The sequence below is a fragment of the Exserohilum turcica genome (assembly GCF_000359705.1).
Source record: "Exserohilum turcica Et28A unplaced genomic scaffold SETTUscaffold_7, whole genome shotgun sequence".
Classification (NCBI taxonomy): Eukaryota; Fungi; Ascomycota; class Dothideomycetes; order Pleosporales; family Pleosporaceae; genus Exserohilum; species Exserohilum turcicum.
The window spans coordinates 770,252-790,763 of record NW_007360288.1 but is presented as its reverse complement, the minus strand read 5'-3'; the positions used below and the strand labels follow the sequence as shown (position 1 = coordinate 790,763).

At 52.3% G+C, this 20,512-nt stretch overlaps 8 protein-coding genes across 8 annotated transcripts; 3 read left to right on the top strand and 5 right to left on the bottom strand.

The window, feature by feature from the left end:
• Positions 1-671: 671 nt before the first annotated feature.
• SETTUDRAFT_165506 (uncharacterized protein) lies at positions 672-2,219 on the top strand. The gene is made up of 2 exons (XM_008032135.1): positions 672-1,558; positions 1,608-2,219. Exons 1-2 carry the CDS (start codon positions 784-786, stop codon positions 1,997-1,999), a joined length of 1,167 nt encoding a protein of 388 aa, XP_008030326.1. The 5' UTR covers positions 672-783; the 3' UTR covers positions 2,000-2,219.
• A 694-nt stretch (positions 2,220-2,913) lies between these two features.
• Positions 2,914-4,023, top strand: SETTUDRAFT_72231 (uncharacterized protein; the record flags this gene model as incomplete). The annotated part of the gene is made up of 4 exons (XM_008031990.1): positions 2,914-3,079; positions 3,154-3,395; positions 3,444-3,792; positions 3,872-4,023. Coding segments are annotated over 4 exons (909 nt in total), but the record flags the coding sequence as incomplete, so codon positions are not given.
• Positions 4,024-4,176: 153 nt separating this feature from the next.
• Positions 4,177-5,469, bottom strand: SETTUDRAFT_122060 (uncharacterized protein; the record flags this gene model as incomplete). The annotated part of the gene is made up of 2 exons (XM_008032134.1): positions 4,177-5,237; positions 5,285-5,469. The coding sequence occupies 2 exons, from the start codon at positions 5,467-5,469 to the stop codon at positions 4,361-4,363; spliced, it is 1,062 nt and encodes a 353-aa protein (XP_008030325.1). The 3' UTR covers positions 4,177-4,360.
• A 1,099-nt stretch (positions 5,470-6,568) lies between these two features.
• On the top strand, positions 6,569-7,198 carry SETTUDRAFT_173742 (uncharacterized protein). Its single transcript, XM_008032133.1, has 2 exons — positions 6,569-6,919; positions 6,967-7,198. Exons 1-2 carry the CDS (start codon positions 6,666-6,668, stop codon positions 7,091-7,093), a joined length of 381 nt encoding a protein of 126 aa, XP_008030324.1. The 5' UTR covers positions 6,569-6,665; the 3' UTR covers positions 7,094-7,198.
• Positions 7,199-7,236: 38 nt separating this feature from the next.
• Positions 7,237-8,195, bottom strand: SETTUDRAFT_34726 (uncharacterized protein; the record flags this gene model as incomplete). Its single annotated transcript, XM_008031916.1, has 4 exons — positions 7,237-7,393; positions 7,480-7,646; positions 8,017-8,081; positions 8,156-8,195. The coding sequence occupies 4 exons, from the start codon at positions 8,193-8,195 to the stop codon at positions 7,237-7,239; spliced, it is 429 nt and encodes a 142-aa protein (XP_008030107.1).
• Positions 8,196-11,794: 3,599 nt separating this feature from the next.
• SETTUDRAFT_34725 (uncharacterized protein) lies at positions 11,795-13,468 on the bottom strand (the record flags this gene model as incomplete). Its single annotated transcript, XM_008031915.1, has 1 exon — positions 11,795-13,468. The coding sequence occupies one exon, from the start codon at positions 13,466-13,468 to the stop codon at positions 11,795-11,797; it is 1,674 nt and encodes a 557-aa protein (XP_008030106.1).
• Positions 13,469-15,072: 1,604 nt separating this feature from the next.
• SETTUDRAFT_165502 (uncharacterized protein) lies at positions 15,073-18,783 on the bottom strand. Its single transcript, XM_008032132.1, has 5 exons — positions 18,681-18,783; positions 18,532-18,606; positions 18,247-18,462; positions 15,497-18,199; positions 15,073-15,444 (listed from the first exon to the last, which is right to left on the bottom strand). Exons 1-5 carry the CDS (start codon positions 18,715-18,717, stop codon positions 15,338-15,340), a joined length of 3,138 nt encoding a protein of 1,045 aa, XP_008030323.1. The 5' UTR covers positions 18,718-18,783; the 3' UTR covers positions 15,073-15,337.
• A 252-nt stretch (positions 18,784-19,035) lies between these two features.
• SETTUDRAFT_122054 (uncharacterized protein) lies at positions 19,036-20,250 on the bottom strand (the record flags this gene model as incomplete). Its single annotated transcript, XM_008032131.1, has 2 exons — positions 19,036-20,177; positions 20,227-20,250. The coding sequence occupies 2 exons, from the start codon at positions 20,248-20,250 to the stop codon at positions 19,386-19,388; spliced, it is 816 nt and encodes a 271-aa protein (XP_008030322.1). The 3' UTR covers positions 19,036-19,385.
• Between the last annotated feature and the right edge of the window lie 262 nt (positions 20,251-20,512).

The following is a 20,512-nucleotide window of genomic DNA, read 5'->3' as shown; positions in this document are numbered from 1 at the left end:
AGCATTACTTACTGATACAATATCCAAAGGTGGGAGACCAGGGCGCTGATAACTAACTAAGCAGGGAAGTCTTATCTCCGGTATGCTTCCGAAAGAACCCCTCACTTTACAACGGCATCGCGTGAGGGCAGCATCCTAGCACATATAAAATATGCCAGGTACAGATAGATGGGTGGACGGCAAATTTTGCCGCCATTGCTTTCGTTTCGCTGCTTACCGGGCTGGAAGGGCACGTAGACGAATTCCAAGATGGATCACTTGCCGGAGGTCTTCCCGCATATCAGGCCCATTGCTTCTGGCCATGTAGCTGCCATTGCTCTTATTGCCGCCCTGGCATTTGCTTTGTACAAGGTAGGTATGACAGAAGTGTGTGAAGTAGAAAGCTAATTCCAGCAGCTACTTACTCGCACTGATATCCCTTACATCCAAGGCATCCCCGAAATCCCCCATGCTCTCCCCATCACAGGCCATCTCACGCAACTCGGCGACGACCATGCAACCGTGTGCGAGAAGTGGTGGCGCCAATACGGCCACTCTGTGTTCCAGATTCGCCTGGGAAACACACGCGCTGTCGTCGTCAGCTCCTTTGAAGACTGCAAGAAAATCCTCGTGTCAAACTCACAGGGATTGATTGATCGGCCAAAGCTGTACACTTTCCATGGCCTGATTTCATCGACGCAAGGCTTTACCATTGGCAGTTCCCCGTGGGATGAGAGCTGTCGGAACAAGCGCAAAGCAGCGTCGACTACGCTTAGCAAAGGCATGATGAAGAATTACTACAACATGTTTGACCTCGAGTCGTACTGTATTGCACGAGACCTGCAGCGAGACAGCAAAGCCGGGGAGGTGGAAGTCAGCATCCGGCCGTACATCCAGCGATACGCACTCAACACGACACTCACACTCTGCTACGGCATTCGCATGGACGCCGTGTACGACGACTTGCTGCGCGAGATCCTCGAAGTCGGCTCTGCGATCTCGCTGTTGCGCTCCGCATCCGAGAACTACCAGGACTACGTCCCTATCCTGCGGTACCTGCCCAACAACGAGAAGAACCGGCGCTCCAAAGAGCTGCGTGAGCGCCGCGATAAGTACCTCAACCTGCTGCTCGACAAGGTCCGCGACATGATTGCCAACGGAACCGAGAAACCATGCATCAGCGCCGCCATCCTCAAAGACGAGGAAACAAGACTCACCGGCGTAGAAGTCAGCTCCATCTGCCTGTCGCTGGTATCCGGCGGCTTCGAAACCATCCCGGGGACCCTCGTCTCGTGCATCGGGTCGCTGTGCACGCGCGAAGGCCAGGTCTTCCAGGACCGGGCGTATGCCGAAATCCGCAAGATGTATCCGCACGACGACGACTTGAAGAAGGCGTGGGCCACCGACTTTGAGGCCGAGGAGATTCCCTATCTCAGTGCTATTGTCAAGGAAGCTGGCCGCTACTACACTGTCAGTAATATGAGTTTGCCGCGGAAAACAATGAGTGATGTGCGCTGGGGCGACGCCGTGATACCCAAAGGCACCATGGTGTTGATTAATGCTCAAGCTGGGAATCACGGTGAGAAATACACTGACAGGACTAGGTTGTATATATCTAACAGAACCAGATACCGATTACTGGGGCCCGGATGCCGCAACATTCAATCCGGAGCGCTGGCTCACATCCCCCGTTGACTCGTCGTCTCCATATACCTCAACGCCTCATGCGAACCCGCCCCATCTTTCTTTCGGCGCGGGCTCCAGATCTTGTCCTGGCGCACTCATAGCAACAAAGCTCATCTACTGCGCCCTGTTCCGCCTGCTCAGTCTGTACAGAATCGAGGCTAGTGCCACGCATCCGCCCAACACGGATTACATCGACTACAACGCCATCAAGAGTGCGCTCGTGGCGATTCCGCGTGACTTTGCTGTGCGCCTGCGCCCGAGATCGGGGGAGGATATCGTGAGTGCTGTACTACGCGAGGGCGAGCAGCGAACGGCGGAGTTTTACAAGGAGTAAGTGGGGTTGGGTGAAGGTTGCTGTTTACCGGTTTTCCCAAGCGAGTTTGATACTGAGGCATTGCTTGTTCAAACACGTGAGTTATTGCATGTGGCAGATGTTTGGAGGACGCAATGGGCTGCTGCAAACATGGCGATGTAGTTGAAATATGGCCTTTTCTCCGTTATGGCTGTGGTGGGAGGAAGTTGTATATGATCTCTGGTTTTATATATAAAAGCGCTAAATTGGATTTTTCGTCGTGCTCCTCCTACCTTTGGATCAACTTTCACATTGCCTGATCAGACGCCTGATATGCCCATGTCTCCGCTTGAGCGTGGCTTCCGATCCATGCAGCCTTTGGGTCGCGATGTTGGAGAATTTGGATACTCCCGCGATGCTCCCGCTGCACCCCCAACTGTTAAGACTGACCTATACGGTTCCATCCGTTCTCCATACTGTCAGACATTCGAGGTGGATAGGAATGACTGTTCGTTTGCTGGATCCCGCTTCTATCAGGCAACACTGAACAAGCAATCACTTGGCTCCGGTCTCGCGGTCTCGCGTATTTCTCTTTCACTGTGCTGGCGCGGGCTAGTGCGCGCTCCTACCTATATAAGAAACGCGACTTCTCCAACTACGCTCTTATCGTAAACACTCTCAACTTTAGACTCGCTGTCCACCGTACACTGCACACTTTTCCGTCCAACTATCCACAATCTTTTACGACAGCCAAAATGAAGTCGGGACTTTTTGCATCGTTCATTACGCTCCTCGCTCTACTTGTCACCATCACCTCTGGCCGCGTCATCAAGAATGACCTAGCCAAGCCCAGCTCGGAGTCCGCACAGAACTCCAGCCTCTTCAACGTCTCCTCCGTGTCCAACGGCCTACCTGGAGATGCGCCGGCCGACTTCCTCGACGACTTCAACCCTGCCACAGGTGGCGACTTCGACCCCAATGTCTGGGCCGACGACGAGTTGTGGAACAAGTACCTCGCCAAGGGCCAGCGCTTGATGTGCCTGATGGACGCCACGGATCAAGGTGCTGGGTACCTGATGCAAGACACGCGACAACCACCATCGGCTGCAAGTCGGTGGACTAGTGACCTCGTAGGCAAGTTGACACCCTTTTCCCCTCCCACGCTTGCTACTTCAAGCACTGACATATTGCCTCAGCTGAACTCGAAACATGGCACTGGGACGAGGAGCCCCTCTACGCGGACTGGGATTGCGACTTCGAGGCCAAAAGTCTCTCTACCGTGTTCCAGGCCCTCGGTATCAACCCTTATCCCGCCTACGACGACGACGGTGAACCGGCAGATGGCGAGAACGAGTGCTATGTGGTTTCTCATGCCGAATTCGGGAGTGGCGTCCCGGTTCGAGATCAAAGGTACCATGTCAATGGCAGAGAATACAGGGTATGTTTGTATCTACCCTACAGAATTGCTTGCTAACAATCATGCCAGGCTACTGGCGCCGCATACGACTTTGCTGTCAACCAAAAGGACGGGCTCATCGTCGCGTTGAACATTATGAGTCCGTCTGCGGCCGTGCAAAACCGATTTGGCTGGGGCCGCAAAGCTGAGCCTGGTGAGCTGCCTGAGCTACATCGTCTCTCCGACATCTACTGGGGCTTTTGGTTCCGGGGGAACAATCATCTCAACGCCTTCAAGTACTACCTCGCCCACCATGTCGTCAACCCTGATACGGTCAAACTCATCACTCGCGCCCTAAGGAATCGACGCAAGTTCGCGTTGACCTTTTGGCCAGGCGTTGCCTTCACCATTGGTTCTCCAGAGCACCAGGCCATCATCGGTAAGTGCGACATGTCCTTCTCTCGAAGGCGGGTGCCGAAGTGCCTCGTTTTGAAAACAACCATACTGAGTTCCTCCAGCATCCCCCATTGGCGCGACCGCTGCACACTTCCTCATCACGCACAAGCCCTTTCTCGGCATCAAGCGCATCACAAAGATCAATGTTTTCCATGATGATTACCGTCCGGATGAAGTCATGTTGATGTTCACGATCGAAGACGTGCCCCAGGATGCCATCACGTCACCTCACGGGGGGCAGGTAAGCGGCGACGCGAGCAAGGTCCAAAGCAATGTGCTCCACGTGAGGAGGGATGGGAGGCATATCGTCCGGGAGCACAGGGTGATGGCGAATCTCTGAGACTAGCGGCCATGTGATTCGGGAGTTGGGATTTAGAATATTTATGTTATATGGTCTCTTCATGGATTTTGGTCTTGCTTCTTCGTCAAAATCATCTTGTCCCAGTGACACAATGTCGGGTTCAGTGACATGATGCTGGTGGTAGGCCAGGTTGGCCATACCCGAAAGCGACTCATTCTTTCCAAATACCGCGGCCCAGGATGAACCGTGTCTAAGCAGCTTCAATATTCTCTACGCGGGCCAGGATCTGGGCTTTCCACTTTGCATAGTCTTCTTGCTGTCGCTCCCCAAGATAATCAGTCGCGTCTTGCATCATGGTCCCCAGGCCAATATAAGGGCTTCCAGACCGGAGATGCAGCGCTCCTGACTTGACATTCATATTGCCAGTCATTTCGACACCTTCCATCTCCTCTCCATCAGCCACGGGCTTCACGCTCTCGAACCACTGCATCTGGAGCCAGCCTTCCTCCTTCGCCATAGCCATTGTCTGTTCTATCACCGGTACGAGCTCCTCGGACGTGACATGCTGCGCCGACGGGTTCTTCAACACGGTGCTTGTTGCCTTGACCAGCCACTCGTTGTACTTATCCACCGACACATCGACATCTCTCATTCTCGAGAACACGAGCAGAAATACAACAACAATAAGACCGAGAAGCCGTGTGTCGCTGACGTCCGCGGAAGAGAGTGCACTGGCTGTGGCTCGCTTGGGACGCTTGCTGGGCGACTCCGCGGCCGCAGCAGACATGCGGGCGAGAAGAGGGTATATGGATTCTACTCCAGTATACACGTGTGGTATCACTGCCGGATATTCAAATGCCTTTGCCAATGCTCGGATAGCAGGTACCACCCACTCAGGGGGCTCTGCATTACTCTCACGGCCTCGCTTCGTGCTCAATGGTGTTTTTGGTGTGTTGCGTACTGACGCGGCGGGGGCCGGTACAGCCTTCTTACGCGGTGTTTGGGGCTCCGAGTTTGCGAACGAGTCTGGAAGTGCACTGCTGAGGTAGTTGTATAGCTTTTTGTATATGCGAGGGGGGCAGGGCGGCCGGGATGTGATTGAGGGGAGGTTGAGACGCTTCTTGAGTCTTATGGCTGTTAGATGAATGTATATGTCTATTTGCATGTCGCGTACCTTTCGCAGGCTAGTTGCGCACATGCATATGGCCGTGCGATTTCTTCGTCCGACTTCAACGACGTCGCGACTGTTTGCGAGCGCGTGAGCAGCGATAGGGCAAGTTCAATCAGCTCTGGGGGCAGAGGCCCGCTTAGTGTAGGGACTAAGCCCGTAAGCGCCTGTTCTATGCTTGCACGGCTCATTGGGCGTGGTGTTGAGGGTTGGCTTTTCCGTGGTAGATGCTGCCATGTTGGTGTTCTGACGCGACGTCCACTTTCACGCTGTCACGTGAGGGCTGGATTGTCTTGCGTCACTTCTTCTTGCTTCCATCATCGACCAAAATTCATCAACTAATTGATTTTCTGTTGTTGTTTGTGATGACATCATTCAAAAGCTACTGGTTTTCCCGTTCAGTCCATCTCACGTGTTAAGTCGCTTCATCACGAGAGCCTACACGGCTGTCCTTGAATCACACCGAACAAGTCTTGACACCCGTCATCTCGCCACCTTGACTGCTGTACGGACATGGCACATACTATAGCCTCCCACATCCAACCACATGTCCATTCATCGACTTTCAATACCTCTACATGCACAAACTCATCTTCTCGACGCCCATCACCGTATCTCTGACGCACCGCATTCCTTGTATTATGATGCCGCTTTCTGTCCCCGGACGCGTCTGCTTCCGGGTCTTCCAAGTATGTTTGTATGACGCTCTTCTCGGAACCCAGTGCCACTCGTCTGCACACTAGGTAGCTTCAGCGTCCTTGTCCCACGGTTACAGTACTACGTCCAAGTTTTTTTTTCCACCGCTATACCCAACCAATTGGTTGTTGCAATGTACCATGTTGAAGTAGCAAGCCGCGCCAAGCATACCAAAACTACGACATCGACATGTGCTTCATCCAAGGTGGTACTGGAGAGGCGCGGTTTAGCGGTCAGTCTTCTTCGACCCTTTGACCACGTCAACTCGGCTTGACCGACATGTTGAGTACATGACTCTTGATTGCAGCTGCGTTGTTTGATAGGATGCTGCGGTAAGTGCATTCGTCAGGAGGGCAATGGTGACCTTACAACGGTAAACCTGTGTGACACTGAACACTCGCAATTGGAAAGAAACAGTATATCAAAGCCACGCTGATGACGGGAACTTGCATTTTGACAGCTCGGTTACCACGGGCGATTAGGTTCGGCACGAGCTCATGACAACTCGCATGTGTTTGGGATATTTAAAGTTCGTGCTGCTTCGCATACTTTCAGCAAGTACCATAGCAGGCCAGAAACGCAAACATCCAGTCGATTGCTCATCTACGGACAAGCAACTCTCAGGAGGTCTTTGAGCAAGTATTTTGAAGTTTCCTCTCGACTACAAGCTATTCATCTTCAGCCCCTGAGGATGCAGCTCCCACTCATCCTGGCGAGTTTGCTCGCTACTCTACCGGCTACGCATTCCGCGCCTGTCTCCGCCGTCACTCACTACGACGAGCCACCCATGTGCGGCTACGTACTTACAGTCCGGAACAGCAGTGCTTACGCTGGTATCTCGGCATACTCGTCCTGCACAGCAATATACTACAACAGCTCCATACCCGGATACCAACAAGCATATGCTTATAGTGTCTTTGGAGGCTGTGGATGCTCGTTTCATGTGTAAGTGTCTCGTTCGGAAAATAAGGCCGTGTGCTGATAATTTATAGGAGCGAGGAAGAATGTATGGAGTCCACAGAAGCCCGGTGGTATGAAGGACCGATTGGAACACCTGGCAAAGAGCTCAGTTTTGATGAGCCGAGGCCGAAGTGGTACAATTGCGCAACAACGGGCTAGCGCTGGTTGTAGACTGCACTTCTCACAATCACTTGCATGGTATCAATTGGGAAACACTCATGAATTAACATTTCACTATCTGGAAACCCCCACACAACAAACACCGAGAAATTACAGCCATAATATCACCGTTTTTTTTTTGTTCAGGTAGACGAGTTCCGAGCATCATGCATTTCCACGTCCTTGGCGGAGGCAGAGGCAGGGGCAACAGCAGCAGCAGTGGCGGCGACGGGCGCAGGCGTGGGCGTGGGCGTGGGCGCAGTAGGGGGCGCGCGGCGGCAGCGCGGCGGCATTGGCGGTCTGCTGAGTGAAATGTTAGCTTGAGTACAAAATTCTGAATCGGCAGCGGCGAAATGAAGATCGAAGGGGAAAGGAGTAAAACATACAGCAGCAGCAGCATCGGCGGCGGCCTTCGCGCGGCTAGCGCGGCGACGAACAGTGGCCCTCTAGAGAAATTGTGAGAATTGTTCATTGATGCTAGGAATAGGTATCTTAATTTAGAGCCACTGTCCTTCTTGCCCTTCTTCTTGGGCTGCTGGTGGGCTCTCAACAGCTATAGATCAGTCAGTATAAACAACAACAATAGTAAGGACAAGAAGCCAGGACAAGTGGAGTGAGGCAACTAAAGTAGGGCAAGTGAATTTGGATCAAACCAAGGACAGAAATTAGAATGGAAATCAACTTATATTGTCAATGCTCTTGTTGGAGGCCGCATAGATATTGATGTGGCCACCGGTAATAGTAAGCATTTTTGGATCGTCTATAGTATGTTAGCTCATCAAATTTGCGAGTTTGTGTGAGTGGGAGTCATGACTATGGCTATGGTGAGGTAACATGGATTGAGACGGTCAAGGTGAGGGAGTGAGCAGGTAAAGGTGAAGGAGTGAGGTGATATTGGGAAGGAAGGTGCAACTTTCACTAACCAAGTGGTGGTAGTAGTGGTAGTGGTAGTGATGGTAGGAGGAAGAGACGGAGGCGGATGGGGGGACTGACTGATATGTTGTGTGCGTCTTGGCGTTCACGGACTCCCGCCTCGTCAGGACCCCCGAGGATTACCCATACCAATCACTACTCGGATTAAAGGCATTGCCGCGAGAGCCATGTTTGTTTGCCCCGGGATATGGGCTGTTGCGTTTGGAGCTTCTAGCGAGGGCTTCAAGTCGAGTACAGTCCAGTCCCATCAACAAAAAAAGAAGACAGGAAATCTACATAGAGCTTTCTAATCAAAGGGAATATTGAAGCTTATTAATTGCTAGCTCTACATAATACTGACAGTGTATTGCCTCACTGCAGTGTTTTTAATACACTCTACTATCCTGTGAGCTCTACTTTCTTAGTATCAAACTTGCTTATAGAGCTTTGGCACTGTCGGTTTTTGTCATTCTCTGACATATATCAGATTCAATTACCTTTAACTATTGCTCATTTTGTATCTGCTTCTGCATGGCAACGGACTCCTGCTACGAATTGTGTTCAGAATTGATTCAAACTATGTGTGGGCATTTTCACGCCTCTGGCCCTACGATACCGAGTAGATATCATGATATTTTTCTAGGTGGCGATAGTGACGATGCAACGCACGCTGAGAGAACAAGAGAGTTTCATATCTCTCGCTCACTCGTCAGAATATACTTTTCCGGGTTTTACGAGGCATAAGTAGATGCTGGGGTTTTGTAGGTAGAAAGGACAAAAAGAACATTGGTCGGCTGTCAAGTATACATGTATGGGTTTGAAGTCCTAATCAATGTTCCGTAGGGCATGTGGACGGCTGCAGATCTGGTTTGCCTGCGTGAAAAGAGTTATATGATAGTTTGGCGGTTGAAGCTCCATCGTTGGAGCAGCCGCAGCTCGCGTTGTATGAGTAAAACCCGCGGTTACAATTCAGAACACCAAGGCCTGGTTGCTGTCACGTGTATACGCACGTGAAGAGTAAGTCTTGGACGGCAGAGAGATGACAGGAAGACAACCGTATCTACGAGTAGACAATTAAAATCTCAGCTTAGTCCGACTTTATGCCTTGTGGGAGTCTACTTTAAGATGTTGAAATTAATCAATCAACCATGCGCACACTGCCTGAGGCGCCCACGCGGCTTGGTCGACTCTTGTACTGAGCGGCGGCCCCAACATCAGTTGAGTACAACATGTGAGCATCACGACTGATTTGCATATACCACAGTATGCGAGATTGAATGCGCTGTTTCGTTTGACATACAGAGTTTGCGTAAACACTGGTTCTCGTGGTGCAGCCAAGTTGCGTGCTGGCGATTCTGTTTCAGGCGGGTTCTCCGTGTACTGGGACAGTCGAAAACCCCAGTACTTACGGCGGTGTTAATCGCATGAAATACACATGATGGAATGCGCTGGAGACATGTTATATTCGTAGACTGATACTGTAATACTCATTCTGGGAGAAGAGCGGTGCGCACAGCAGGCCCCGCCACGAGCTTCAACCAGTCCGCAAGCCGAACAATCCACTGCGATGAACTGTCTGCGAAGCCCGTAATTGAACTTGGCGTCCACATGTAGCGTGCGGGAATTCGCAAGCTGTCCAACGTGCACAATATTTTCCGTTTCCACCAAGAGTGTCGTTTTCGGGCGGAATTTGATCTTCTCAACAGGTGCGCCCCAGCGTTTAAGCCCAGTCGATCAGATTTTCTTCCTCAATGTACTGGACTAGCCAGAGAGCATCAATGAAAAGAAGCCTGTCAGATTGCCGCCAACGTCCTGCCTCCCAGTGCGACCGAAGTGCGCAACTGGTCAGCTGAAGATCATCGCCACGCTCGCCGAAGCAAAACGTAAACAAGGCCTCACTCCGGGACATCGGGGCTGAAAGTCATCAGCCAGGTTGGAGAATCTGTAGCTACTTAGAGTAACTCAGAAGAGGACGACTACTAAAAAATAGATTCCTTAGATTATCTTAGGGTTCGTTAGTAAATTTGCAACAATGGGGGGTAATGGGAAAACTTGCGTCGAACTTGCCCGTTCTCCCTTGGGCAAAGCTGTCCTTTTATGCCTGAGCTGTGGCCCGAGCGCCTTAGTGCTGTTGCTCAAGTGCACGGATCCAAAACAAAAATCTTCGCCGAAGATTATCCGGACCCAGTTTTTGGTTGGCTCTTGCCGCTGGTTCCCCCAATCGTTGGGCATCGGCGCCATGGCTGTACCCATTTCGGTTCCACATGTCGCAGTTTTTGCTTTCACCGAAGGAAAAATTTGCTTGCCCGCAGCCGCACGCCCTACCCTCCGACCCTTTTGCGCACCGAGTAGCGAATCGCAGGATCCGAGTTGGCCGATGTCAACACCGTCTCTGGGGCTGGGTCGTTATTGGACAAACGGGAGTCGGGTTGATGGGAATATTCGGTGTAGGAGTGGCTGGGAGCGGAGACGGCTATACCTAGATAGTTGTCAGTCAATGGATACATACGCAGCCACCTCGTACTGCTGTCTATAGGTGTACACCTATCTGCGTTGAATGTTGCTCGGCAAGCCATATTCTGCTCTCACTGTGCCACGCTCTGCCCTTGTTGAGTCCTGCCTGCTCGTCGGGCCCTCGTACGAAATCTGTCCAACCGACCAAGGAAAAGCGGCTACTCAATCGTAAACGAAGTCCATAGACAGCATGGTAGAGGCCAACCTAGGAGCTGAAGACCGGGCTGTAAGAGTTGGAGTGTTGGTGTAGTTCAAGGCCGAAATCGCCAGTGTCGTTTCCGTGTACCGACTCGATTCGTATCACATAAGGGTAGGTCGTCGCCTATGTCCCCACGGTGTCGCCTCGATGTGCGCGTATTGCTCGAGCCGTTCGCATACGGTCGTAAATTTCTCTCCCTCGGGACACCAGCAAGCCGGATGTCCCGATGGAAAGCACCACTGTGGCATCTAAGCCAACGGTGGCCGAGTGTGGCATTTAAGCCAACGCTCCAGGAGTGGTTGTCAGAGACATCGCACTCTTTACTTTCCGGAGGCAGCTTTTACACCGACCTCCGTTGAAGGTGGCAATATAGCTAACGCTTCGTGAGTGGTCCTTACGGCCCGACTCGTGGATAGTGGCCTTGCGGTCTTCTATCATGATGAAGTGGACTGTTGTGCAGCCTAGACTTCGAAAAGACTCGCTAGAAACCGAGTCTTGAACAGTGGTGATGGATGTCACCAGCTTCTCATCCGACGGTAATTCGCATTACCGAGTCAGCATCAGAGCTAGCTTGCGCCTGCACTCTGGATACACAATGAAGAGGGGGAGGGGAGCTTACTGAAGACGGTCTTATCCAGCATCAGCGTGAGACTCTATTCGAGTTCACCTTCATCGCTGGTCGGTCGCTTCCGCTTCTCGACAGGAAGGTACTGCGAAAGGCCCATCTTGTTTGATAGGCATTTCCGACACACCCAGTAACAGTTGCCGAGAAGAACGTCGTCGTGCTGGAAGACTCTGGCTAAATATCTACCAGTGTCTGGACATTGTTCCAACGTGTGCCTACCCTTGACGAAGTGCTTCTTAAAGAAACCCTCCATCTCCACACGCGGCATCAGCTTGTTGTTACAACCAGGGCCCTGACATACCCTTGGGATTGGAGTCCTCCGGAATGCAAGCATTTTTTAAAGGCGTAATGGACAGGCTTCCCCATACCTTGTGCGATAGTTGAAGCAATTTTTGCACTCCATGGATTCCCCCGGGCGCTTCGGATCGCAAGACAAGAACACATTTAGTTCCTAAAGCGGATCTGATCGTGGCACCATCTGCCGCTTGCAGTTCCTGCAGCTGGCGCCAGGGTATGGGGTCCATCGATATCCTTGGCAGAGGGACCATGTAGAGTTGAGGCCCACGGAAAGAGGTGCCGATAGGCCTGCGGCATGCCTACATGCATCGACGAGCCTGTAGAGCTCATCGTCTATGAAAGCCTTCTTAACACTGCCCTCACGCGGACGCCAACCAGGGTCCGTAACCGTGCCAAGGTAGAGCATGAAGGACTCGGCGAAGCAGACCACCCATGGGTATGGCATATTACCATAATGTGCAAGACCACGAAGACACACAGTCGAATTGGTCTTCATAATGGCTTGTCCGTGTTTGCCGCTAACCTTGTTTTCAGCCGGACGCAGATAGTCGTGCCACCGTTGCGCCAGGCCGAATTGTCCGCTGGCGGCACCCACGTACAGCTGTCGGATCAGCTCGAGCTGTTCCTTGATGTGGACGATGTCCACGTAAACACTCTTCTCGATGTTCTTCTCAATCGACCACCCGGGAAGGCTTACCAGGTCGTCAATTGTGAAGTCCGGATTTCCGAGGGTGGAACGGACCGGGATGTCAATGCCGCTTAGAAGATTTTCCAGCAAAAAATCTTCTGATCCTCTGCTCAGCAGGGAGAGTAACCCAGGCACAATGGGTTTCCATGCCGTTTTCTTGCTTTCAGGATCAAGGCGCAGATAATCTGAGGCAGTGGACTTCAGGAAGCAGATGATTTTACGAGCAATTTCCACGAAACGCTCGTGTCTCTCTTTCTCTTCGACAGTGGAGAACGTGTCGAAGAGGAAACTTCCCAGACTTAGGTCAGAAGTAGGATCCATCCTAAGCCTAGTAGGCAGGTTCTGGACGGATGCCTTCTTCTCTTGGGTATTCAGAGCTTGGTCTTCGTCCTCAAGACCAACCCCGGTTTCCGTCGACATGGCCATGTCGACTGGGCTATCAAGTTGAGCGGCAGCTTTTGCCAGCGCCCTTCTTGCATTGCCATTGTTCTTGTATCCCCAGATTCTGATTGGATACATATTGGCAGGCTTGGACTCGCCTGACTCAACAACCGAAGGTTGTTCTGTCTCGGCCTCCTCTGTCTCTTCAGGAAGATCAAGCTCCTCCTGGAGAGCCAAATGCATGGCCCTGGAAAACTCGTCGTCGTCGTCGAGCGGGTCGTAGACGACCGGGCCACTCGTATCGTTCTCGACATTAGCTTCGGCAGCCAATTGTGCCGTCTCGGCTTTGTCGAGTTCCAGATAGATGGCTTCGGCAAGCCCGTCGTGGTCGTTCTCCATTCTGGCTTCAAAAGCCAATTGTTCAGCTTCGGCTTCAGCAGCCGCTTGCTCTTTCGCCTTGCATTCAGCAGCCAGGCGTTGTACTGCGGATTCGGGATCCGCCAGCATCTCTTTGGCTTTAGCAGCCTTTGTTTCCGCTTTGGCTTCAGCGGCCAGACGTTCATCTTCAGCAGCGAGTCGCTCAACCTCCGCTGCTTGAGCCCGCTGTTCCTCGGCCGCTTCTGCAGCCTCCCAAGCGTGCAGCTGGTCATCTGTGATGCCACCCAGTGGCAGCGACTCACCTTTACTCAGCAGGGCCTTTGTGGCCACTGCCTTTCGCTCTTCAATGGCTCGCCATTGTTGCAGCCAAGCTTCATCCATGACGCCTTCTAAAAAAGGCAATCACACGTTAGTACCATTCAAGAGTGAATTTCCGATGATTGCTTACGTTCTGGCAGCTCCTTGCCTCAGTCGAGGATGATCTGGGCGACCTCAGCCCTCTCCTTCTCAACCGCTCGTTGGGCCTTCGACTTCTTGCGGTTGGGAGGCATGGCTCCGAACCTAAAGAAGGAAATGTATGATGAAATGAATACAATCACTGTGTGATTGTGTGCGTGGGCAATGGATGAAGACTGGAAAGGAGTGAGGCAGCTTGGGTCGAGCAAAAGTGATGCAGCTTGCCATGGCCGTTCCTGCCTCCTGGGGAAGGAGCAACACCCTATACCCTGCAAACATCACGATACATGCAGATGGGTGTGATTTCAGGGCACCGTACGAACGAGCTCGGCCAGGAGATTCTCCCCATACACATAAACACCTGGATCACACATTCTATCGAGGAATCACCCCGTGTTGCATCTGTGGGGTTCCTCTCCTCCCGATGTTTTGCCATGCACGAGTGTGGGGTGGGGCTCCACTTTCTTGTTGTTGAGGAAGGAGCACCTGGGAAGGCACACCCAGACGGCGGGTGGCATCAATACCACAAAAACACCATTGTGTGGCCATAAGTGAGAAACGGACATCATCAGGACTGACACTTTATAGTCCAAGACTCGCATTGGTAGAGCTGGACGTTGCATTGACGTTTGACCTTTTGGGGTTCAAGTAAACAGTGAGAAACTTGCACGACGACAACAAAACACTTTCTGCTCCAACCCAACCAGCTTTGATATTTTGCTAGCTGAGAGGGAGTGAGATATCCTCAGAACTAAGAATAATGCAGTAATTCCTAGATACAAGAGAGTGGTGTTGCTCAGACGAGTGACTAGTGTTGCCCAGATGTCAGTGAGCATGGTGTCGACGGCGTACTTAACCATTGATCCGTCGATGCCAAGCATAAGTACAGAACTATAAACAGCAACACCAGTTCCTGTATGCCAAGACTACCAACTCTTGGTCGCTGAACTCGTAGGAGTTCTAAATCTCAGTTTCTAATGCAATGGCAGACTGCATTCGTGCCGTCCATGTATGTTTGAAGAGTGATTTCAACGTGCTCACTTGGCGGATTGCACAATCAGTAGAGTACTACATTATTTGAGATAGCAAAGGTACTATACTCAGCACCTTGGATACAGGTGCATCTTCTGTGCAGAGAAAAGTGAACTTGTTCGAGTTCTGGAGGCGAGGTAGTTGTAGAAGCGAGGTATGTGTAAAAGTTGGTAATCTCAAGACGCACTGGGATATATGACATGGTAAAACACGTAGTCAACATCTACCAGGAGTAAGGCTTTCAGGCAGACATAAAATGTAGCTAAAAGTAGAAATAGTACTTGTATTTGACTTTTAACTAACAAGACGAATTCTCTATTCACTCTAATTTTTCTCACATCATACTACATCAATGTACAAATATTGAGAAGGAAAAAAGGTTATTAAATGCTTCATTTTCTCTTCCACTCACTCAACCAACCCTCGTCATCAACACGCAGAAACGAAAGAATCTTACAATTACACATGTCTTGAATTGTACTGTATAAATCCCCCGCCAGCTTTCAAACTCTACTAATTTCGAAGAGGGACAAAAAAGAAAGTAAGCACCTCTACGCTACTGCGCCACGTAGAATTTTTCGACAGAGAAACTAATACAAGTGTGGGAAACGGAGGTAGGGTAGGCAGTTTCAGCGATTGAATAGCGATAGGCAAAAAAAAGTTGATGTTTGTACCACATAGATACAAAAAAAAGATGGGACCAAGACAGACAAGACCGACTTCCCAAGAGACAGGCAAAAAAAAAAGAGACGAGGGTATATACTACATATCCGTAATCATAGCTTGATCGTCCTGGCGCTGGCCTTCGGAGACAATGTTGAGGAGACGCGCATACGGCACGGTGATGCGCTGGAGATCGCGATGTTTACCTGTGAATGGCATTAGTATCAAGGTGGAGACGAGGGCTGCAAAAAAGCTTACCGAGAATCAAAACGGCCTCTTTCAGTAGGTCCTCCCTCTTCCAGCCGCAAATGTCGGCGGGCTCCTTGGACGTGTCTTGTTGCTCTTGGCTGGCTTCATCACCGGCGTCGTCTTCAATGAGGTTGCCCATCAGACTTCGCAGCAGCTCTTCAATCTTGCCCTTGAGGCCCTCGGCGCCGAGCCGCTTGACGTACATGGTAAAGTATATCTTGTATTCTTCCTTGGCGCCCAGGGCGCGGGCGGCAGCGACACGGTTCTCGAGATGGGCGACGCTGGCGCTGCTCTCAAACGTCTCGTAGCCCTCTGCCGAGACGAGGATCTTGATGAGTCGCTGGAGGTGGAAGGCGCGGCCCTGCAAGAGGGACTGGTTTGTCGTGTTGCGCTCGAGGGCAGGGATGATGCCCGCCGAGATGTTCTCCGGCGATACCTGGTCATCCTTCTCCTTGACTGCGGCCTTGTCTTGCGAGGAGCGAATGTTGCCGACCGAGGAGTCTGTGGAATTCCAGTACTGACTGGTGACGCCCCACCATGGTTCTGACAGGCGCTGCCAAATGTACATGTCGGGGTTGTAGGCGTATCCCTCGCCATTAGACATGGCTACTGTTATCCGGCCGGCCGAGTTCAAGCGTGCAAAGACAATACCAGGCGACCGGGTGAGGTGTGGTCCTTGAGCATAGGCTGCAATGTCGAGAATGGGGGCCAGGGAAACAGGGGGATGAGGCGACGACATGGTCTTTAGGTTCCAGATATAGCACATGCCCACTGCCGTAATGCACGTTAACCACCAGCCACGGCAGTCCATGATGACGGGCTGTGCCTCAAGAACCATGGCATTGAGTGTTCGCCGGCCTGCTGGCGTCCATGCGTACACTGATCCGTCCTCGCATGCCGCAGCGAAAAAGTTTGTGTTGCCCGTAACCAGGAGAACAGCTTTTGGTAAAAAGTCCTGCCACAGAGACTGTCCTTTGCTTGTGCATGTGAGACGCGTTGGGTCGTGGTCTTGCGGTCGTCCTGTCCGTGATGGTCCACTGGCATTGCGCGCCTCGAGTATAACAGTGTCTGGTATGTCTGCCTTTCCGGTATTGGCATCTACGCCACTCTGTGGTGGCTCGCTGCCATCCATCGTCCGCACAATGACGCTCCTGACTTTTGGTACTGCCAACCGCACCTGAGCAAGACTAAGAGACGGGTTGACAATCGCTGGCCTGAGAACTTTTGGCGGTTCCTGCAATTCGTTACTCTTCGGCGGTGCGGCAGCAGGCGGGATGAGGCCATTCTCGCTGTTTAGCACAATCGCTGCACCCCCAGACTTCACAGATGCAGCCAATCTCCGCTCCACCTGCCTGTCCTCATCGCCTTCAATTTCAGCAAACTTCCTCTTATTCCCAACGAGCATACTGGCGAGACCTCCTTTCGGGAATCCATCATATGGTTTCGAGAGATCGAGAATGTTATGCGGGTTGTCACTCCGGCTTGATGTTGTTGTCGCGGAGAGGAGCTGTGTCTTGGGCAGGGAGGATTCGCCAACACCAGACGAAGACGACATCAACATTGGTGCTATTCGCTTCTTGCCGTCTTTCGTGACCGTCACTCTTTGCTTCAGCTTCTCCACCCTCTGGTCTGGAGGTGGCTCGACGGGTGCTGGTGCTGCTGGTGCCGGTGCTGCAGTGGATCCATTGGTGAGAGAGGGTGTAGTACCGTTCGTTCCGTTGGTGATTGTCGGCGGCTGGACTGCACCGCCGTCGCCCATCAGTGCACCCATCCTGCCCTGGACACCCTTGAGCTCCCCACTCTTACTGCTCTCTTCCAAAAGTAGCGCATCTGTGCCTTCAACAATGCCAACCCTCCTGCCAGCACCAAACTTGGCAAGCGTCTTCTCGTTCTCTGCAAGCGTTGCAGGATATCCCAATTCGCCCGGCTCGAATACCAACGTCATGATGCTGCCGTCCAGGCTGGTTGCGTACAGAGTCTCTCCGTCTGGCGACCATGACAAGTCGGATATCGACTTTCCTGCCAGCTCTTGCGAAATCATAAAAGGCCTGGGAAAGCTTGTGTTCCACACACTCAAACATTTATCCTGCCCGGCACATGCCACTATAGTCACGGTCGGTTGTGAAATGGATCCGTCTTTTTCTGGGCGTGGCGGGTCCCGGTAGAACAATCTGGGAGAAAATGCGGTGACTTCAACCGGCCCCTCATGACCAACAAGACTAATGTCGCCATCCCACGATCCACGCGAAAGGATAGCGACTGAGCTGACTGGCCCATTCGTAGCGTTGGCAGCAGCAATGTGTGCGCCGTCTGGCGACCATGAGCAGCGGCGAAAGTATGTGGTGAGCGGCGAGGTTTGAAAGGGCGCGGTGATTGTGTGGTCTAGGATAAAGTTGTTGACTTGGTCTTGCTGTGAGGCATTCGGCGGCGGGGAATTGAATCGGTAGACTTTGATGGTTCGGTCGTCGCTGGCGGTCGCAAAGTACTTGTTGGCCGGGTCAAAGGTGATGCCCTTGACGTGACTCTGATGGTTGGACAGCGTCTTGAGCTTCTCAAACGAATGTCCTGACCAGACCACGACCTTGGAGTCCAGGCCCACCGAAACCAATATCGAAGAGTCAAACGACCAGCCCAGGTCCTGCACATCATTATCGTGTCCTATGAGGCGGCGGATGACGCGCCAATTCTCGACGGGCGGGGGCTCGTTCGATCCTGCGAGTCCATCAGCCATTGCTCCGGTGCATTCCACCTGTACCCACCAAATGCCGCGTGTGTCGGCGCATTCTTGTCCAGTGCATAGACACATACTATCTTGTCGTCTGCGCCGGATGCCAAGTATTTGCCGTTGGGAGAGAAGCGGACGGCGTGGATGGTGCCCGAATGATGGCTGACAGCAGCGAGCTGCTTAGGCTTCGCATACGTGGGGTCGTTTGAGTTGAGGATGGCATCGGTGGACCATACGCGTACGTATCCGTCTATATCAGTGCGTCAGCCATGTCCTAGGAGACGCACCGCGTGCGACACTCGCGAGTGGGTGAACGAACCTCCGGCGGCCGTGGCCAGGCGCGTGCCATCGGGCGAAACGTCGCAGCTGTATACTTCAAAGTCCTTTTGTTCGCCTGCGGTGGCCGCTCGTGTTAGCAAGATGGAGGCAGAAATCCAGGTGCAAGTGCATGTGCCGAGGAGAACCAACCGGGATGTGTTAACCACTGCGGCTTGATGAGATGCATGGTCGCGTAAAGATCGCCAACAGCTCTTGCATGCTCTTACGCGACCATGAAAAGACGGGACTCGGACACGGAGGGCGGGGGGGGGGGGGGGGGGCGATGGTAGGCAGAGCGCACGTCTTGGTGGACCGCGACAGTTGTCTAGCGCTGGCGACGCGAACTCGCAGTCGACACTACTTGGCAGACGTTTTGGCAGGGGTTTAAGGTTTAGGTGCATGCGCCGATCGGAAAGTGGATTAGACGAGCAGCGGGAATGATGGGGAACTGAAAACGAGGCAACTCTTTATGAACGCCTTGTATTTGCACTAGCGCTGTGGCCCTGAAATAACACTATCTGGAAGTTTGGTAGCCAAACGTCCCTGGCTCGGCCCATTGTTGATGCTCCTGCTTTGCACAAGTCCCATTGGCCATTGCGCATCCTCACGTCCATCTTTCCAACACCATGACTGGCATAGCTTAATACTTACCGTCACCCGGCAGCAAGGCGACTGGGAGTAGAACAGGATAAGCTGCCGTCGAGCGCATTTGAGCGCCTAAGGCCAGTAATTCCAACTGTCTCAAAGCGTCTTTGTCATGCTCATCGACGCTATCCGAGATCATACACGGAACGGAACGCGTCTGTGCTGGCCACAGTGAATTAACTTCATCGATATCGTTGTCGATGAGACCGTTCATTTCGCCTTCTTTCGTTTCTTGAAGACGACGGCCGGAGCAGCTGGTGCATCCTCTTCCTTCTTGATCGCCACAGCCTCTTCTGCCGTGGGAATGTCCTTTAGTGTTTTCGCCTCGGTGTCGTCCACTTCCGCTTTCACACCGTCGCCCTTCTCCTCCTTCTTCACCTCAGCCTGTGTCTCTGCAGCTGGCTTCTTCCCAAACAAACTTTCAATATCGTCATCACCACCCTTGCTACCCGGAAAGCTCTTGAATGTGTTTCCCCAGCCCTTCTTCTTGGTGATCAACTCTCCGGCAGCCTTCTGCTCCTCCTCGTCCTCGTCTATTGGCCTTTTCCGTACGCCCTTGTTCAGAGATGACGCCTTGAACTCCCCGTCCTCGGTGACTTCCCCAACCACTTCTTCCGAGACAGTCTTCCAATCTCCCGCCATTGCCAGGTCGCCACGAGCTGATGCAGGTAGCGCAACCCCCATAGCTGCTAGTTGCTCCCATTGCCGCTTTCTGTCGTCCAACGTCGCCTTCTTCTCAGGGCGCTTCTCAATTGTGGGCTTGCCGCCTACGCCAGTCGCGACTGACGGTGCTGAAGACGAAGACGAGGGTACAAGGCCGTTCAGACGCGCAACTTCGGCCTGCGCACGTGCTTGATTGCGCTTCTCATTTTCCTGCTCGCGATGCAGTCCTTTGAGACTGCGCTGGATGCTGCCTTGGTGGCGGCCGGTCGCTTCGTGTTGCGCGCGCTCAAACTTGGTATCCTTTACATATGTGGAGCAGAACTTGCACCAGTATTTTGGCTACAGAAGAGTTAACTAAACAGCGCGCAATAATCCTGCTCATACTTACTGTTGACTTCCAGTATTCAGCCATGTTGAGTGTCGAATGGAGAATGCGCTCTCACCAGAAAGCCACCGGAGGTAGGTACGCTAACAACGCACGGTCCATGCTCGGGGGTCCGCAACACGGGGAAAGTTCTCCCAAAAACGTCATTTTCAGTTATATTAATCAGACGTATTTCCAATTCTTCGTCCCATGATTTTCTCCTGAGAATAACCAAAGAGCTGTTAGAAGAGAAAAGGTAATCCGAGATGCTCCAGGAGTAAATATTGCTGCCCTTTTTTATTGACAAAGA